The sequence below is a fragment of the Odontomachus brunneus genome, unplaced genomic scaffold (genome assembly GCF_010583005.1).
Source record: "Odontomachus brunneus isolate Ranch 3 - 2012 unplaced genomic scaffold, Obru_v1 Obru_scaffold_173, whole genome shotgun sequence".
NCBI lineage: Eukaryota > Metazoa > Arthropoda > Insecta > Hymenoptera > Formicidae > Odontomachus > Odontomachus brunneus.
Genome location: NW_022639623.1, coordinates 340379 through 342862, shown reverse-complemented (window position 1 = coordinate 342862; position 2484 = coordinate 340379). Strand labels below are relative to the sequence as shown.

The 2484-nt window shown below is 30.1% G+C and overlaps 1 protein-coding gene across 2 annotated transcripts in view; it reads right to left on the bottom strand.

Moving 5' to 3' along the window:
• Positions 1 to 2169, bottom strand: part of LOC116851365 (tetraspanin-33-like) — a 5869-nt gene extending 3700 nt beyond the window's left edge. The window contains exons 1-5 of one of the 2 annotated variants that reach the window (XM_032830697.1): positions 1987 to 2169; positions 1702 to 1875; positions 1244 to 1447; positions 996 to 1169; positions 700 to 831 (exon numbers count right to left, since the gene is read on the bottom strand). In XM_032830697.1, the coding sequence (XP_032686588.1) occupies positions 700 to 831; positions 996 to 1169; positions 1244 to 1447; positions 1702 to 1791 (600 nt within the window). In that variant the 5' untranslated portion in view covers positions 1792 to 1875; positions 1987 to 2169. The other variant, XM_032830698.1, reaches the window with a different exon arrangement.
• Between the last annotated feature and the right edge of the window lie 315 nt (positions 2170 to 2484).

Genomic DNA, 2484 nt, shown 5'->3' with positions numbered 1-2484 from the left:
TATATATATATATATATATATATATATATATATATATATATATATATATATATATATATATATATATATGACCGGAACATTGTCCCACATTACAAATTTTAGTACTTATTTGGGTATTATGCATATCTTTCAACATGCTATATTATATAGAATATAATTTTATGCATATCTTTCAACATGCTATATTATATAGAATATAATTTTCAAAATATGAATATTTTATATATCATAAACAGATTACAACTTTCCACTAATAATTTTCTACAATGACTAATTATTATTATTTATTATCTCTCTATAATTAGTACAAAGAAACTGGTGAATAGACACAAAATAAAACTTAATCAGAATTAAAAAATAAAACTTAATCAGAATTAAAAAAAAAACTAAAATTTAATAATAACTGTATACTATCCTTATAATACTGACAAATAAAGATATTAAAATATCTCTTATACATCCAAGGTAAATCACAAATTAATTTATCACAATATAATCTTCCATTATTCTTTCAACATGTTCTATTTTAAAAATAATTAAGTTACGAGAGATTTTTTTTTAATTATGAGAAAAATGGTGACAAGTTCTTAAAGAAGTTAAAATGACTCCATTGAGCATTCTAGAGTTAAAAATAATAAAAGAACTGTTTAATTATTTATCTTATATTCCACATGTAAATGTAATAGATAATAGACATACGGATATATCAGTAGCATTTATGCAACAAGAGAATGGCACTCCACAACGTTCTACACTAGGACTAGTGCAATTGAAATATTCATTCTTTCCCCAGTCCAGATATCCTTCTTGACTCAAACCACAACATCTAAACTGTAAGAAAAAATTTCACAGATATTAGCACATATATATATATATATATATATATATATATATATATATATATATATATATATATATATATATATATATATATATTATATATATAATTCAACATATTATTTAATTATTCCAAGTCTCAAACTTCTTGTTCTTACTTCTTGTTGCCCGAAATCGATGAAATTTTGTAGATCTGGATCTTCTCTATATGTTTGAATTATTTTGTCAGTAAATGATTCTTCCAAGAGAGACTGCAATGTATGTGGAAATACAAAACCAACTACCGCCACACCCATTTCCAAAAGAAAAAATACCAGAAGACATAGTGAATACTGAAAGTTATTCAATTAATCAATATAATGCTTTATATTGATAGTAAAGATATATTTTTATATGCAAAACTAACAAACTTAAGAAGGCATGTATTCTCACGAAGAGCTCCTACACATCCTGCAAAACTAACAACAAAGACCACTCCACCTGCTATCAGCATCACTAAAGAAATATTCAAGACCACATCATAAACATTCTCTACTCTGACAGACCCAGTTGCTTGCCACTTATCCACAAATGCATAGAGACCTACACCAATTAGCAATCCTCCAAACAGCTAGACAAAAAAATTTTTTACTATGTTATTGTATGAAACATTTGTATGAAACAATGTGCTATTAAGATCAATATTATTTTTAATTTTAATATCTTGTTTTTTGTTTTATCTCCAAAAAGAAAATATAACAGAACATAACTATAACTACTGTAGTTATAGTTTAGAGGAATTAGTAGAGTGGCATAGATGTGGCTGTTACATTTCATTCTATTGTAAACAGCGAACTGTAAATATAGTAATATAATTTTGCTTACCCAAAAGACGAAATTCAGCATGAAAATCATGTATTTCACGCACGAACTGACATACGTAAAGTTGTTGCCTCGCCTACGATTATGCATCATTGTGCCGTACTAAAGCCTCAACAGGCTTTTCACAAGTACTTATAACACTATCTATAACACGAATAATTGTGCCCACGATACCACCTTGAAATACAAAAGTCGAAATACAACCGTTTGTTATTCAAATGAACCAAATTCAATTCATGACAATAGAATACAAATGATACCAATATAGTATATTTTGACAACTATTACCAAAGAGAAGCCTGAGAGCAGTTATCATAGGAAAGTGGGTGACTGTTCTGATGCGCCTCTTGAGAAAATGGATGTCAACTACGTCGATTACGCTCGGTAACAATACATGCGTTTGTGATATGGTTCGTATCCGGACTACTGGACTGCGTTTCAAAATTCTACTCGATGAGTAGGGTACATTTAATTGGCCAATCATGATAAAAAAATTCTAGTTATCTTTATTCTTATTGGTCAATTAAATGCTACTCTACCCATCGAGTAGAGTTTTGAAACGCAGCCCTGTGCTAGAATTCTGTAATGGCTCCTGCACACAGGACGCGGTAATGCTTGCTGCGCGGTGGAAATCCGCGCGACAGCCAATCAATATGTTGTTTTTCCGTAAGAGCTAGAAGGTTATTACGAAAAGCAGCATATTGATTAGCTGTCGCGCGAACTTCCGCCGCGCGGCAAGCATTACCGCGTCCTGTATGCAGGGAGACGATTCTGTATCTCGAAACG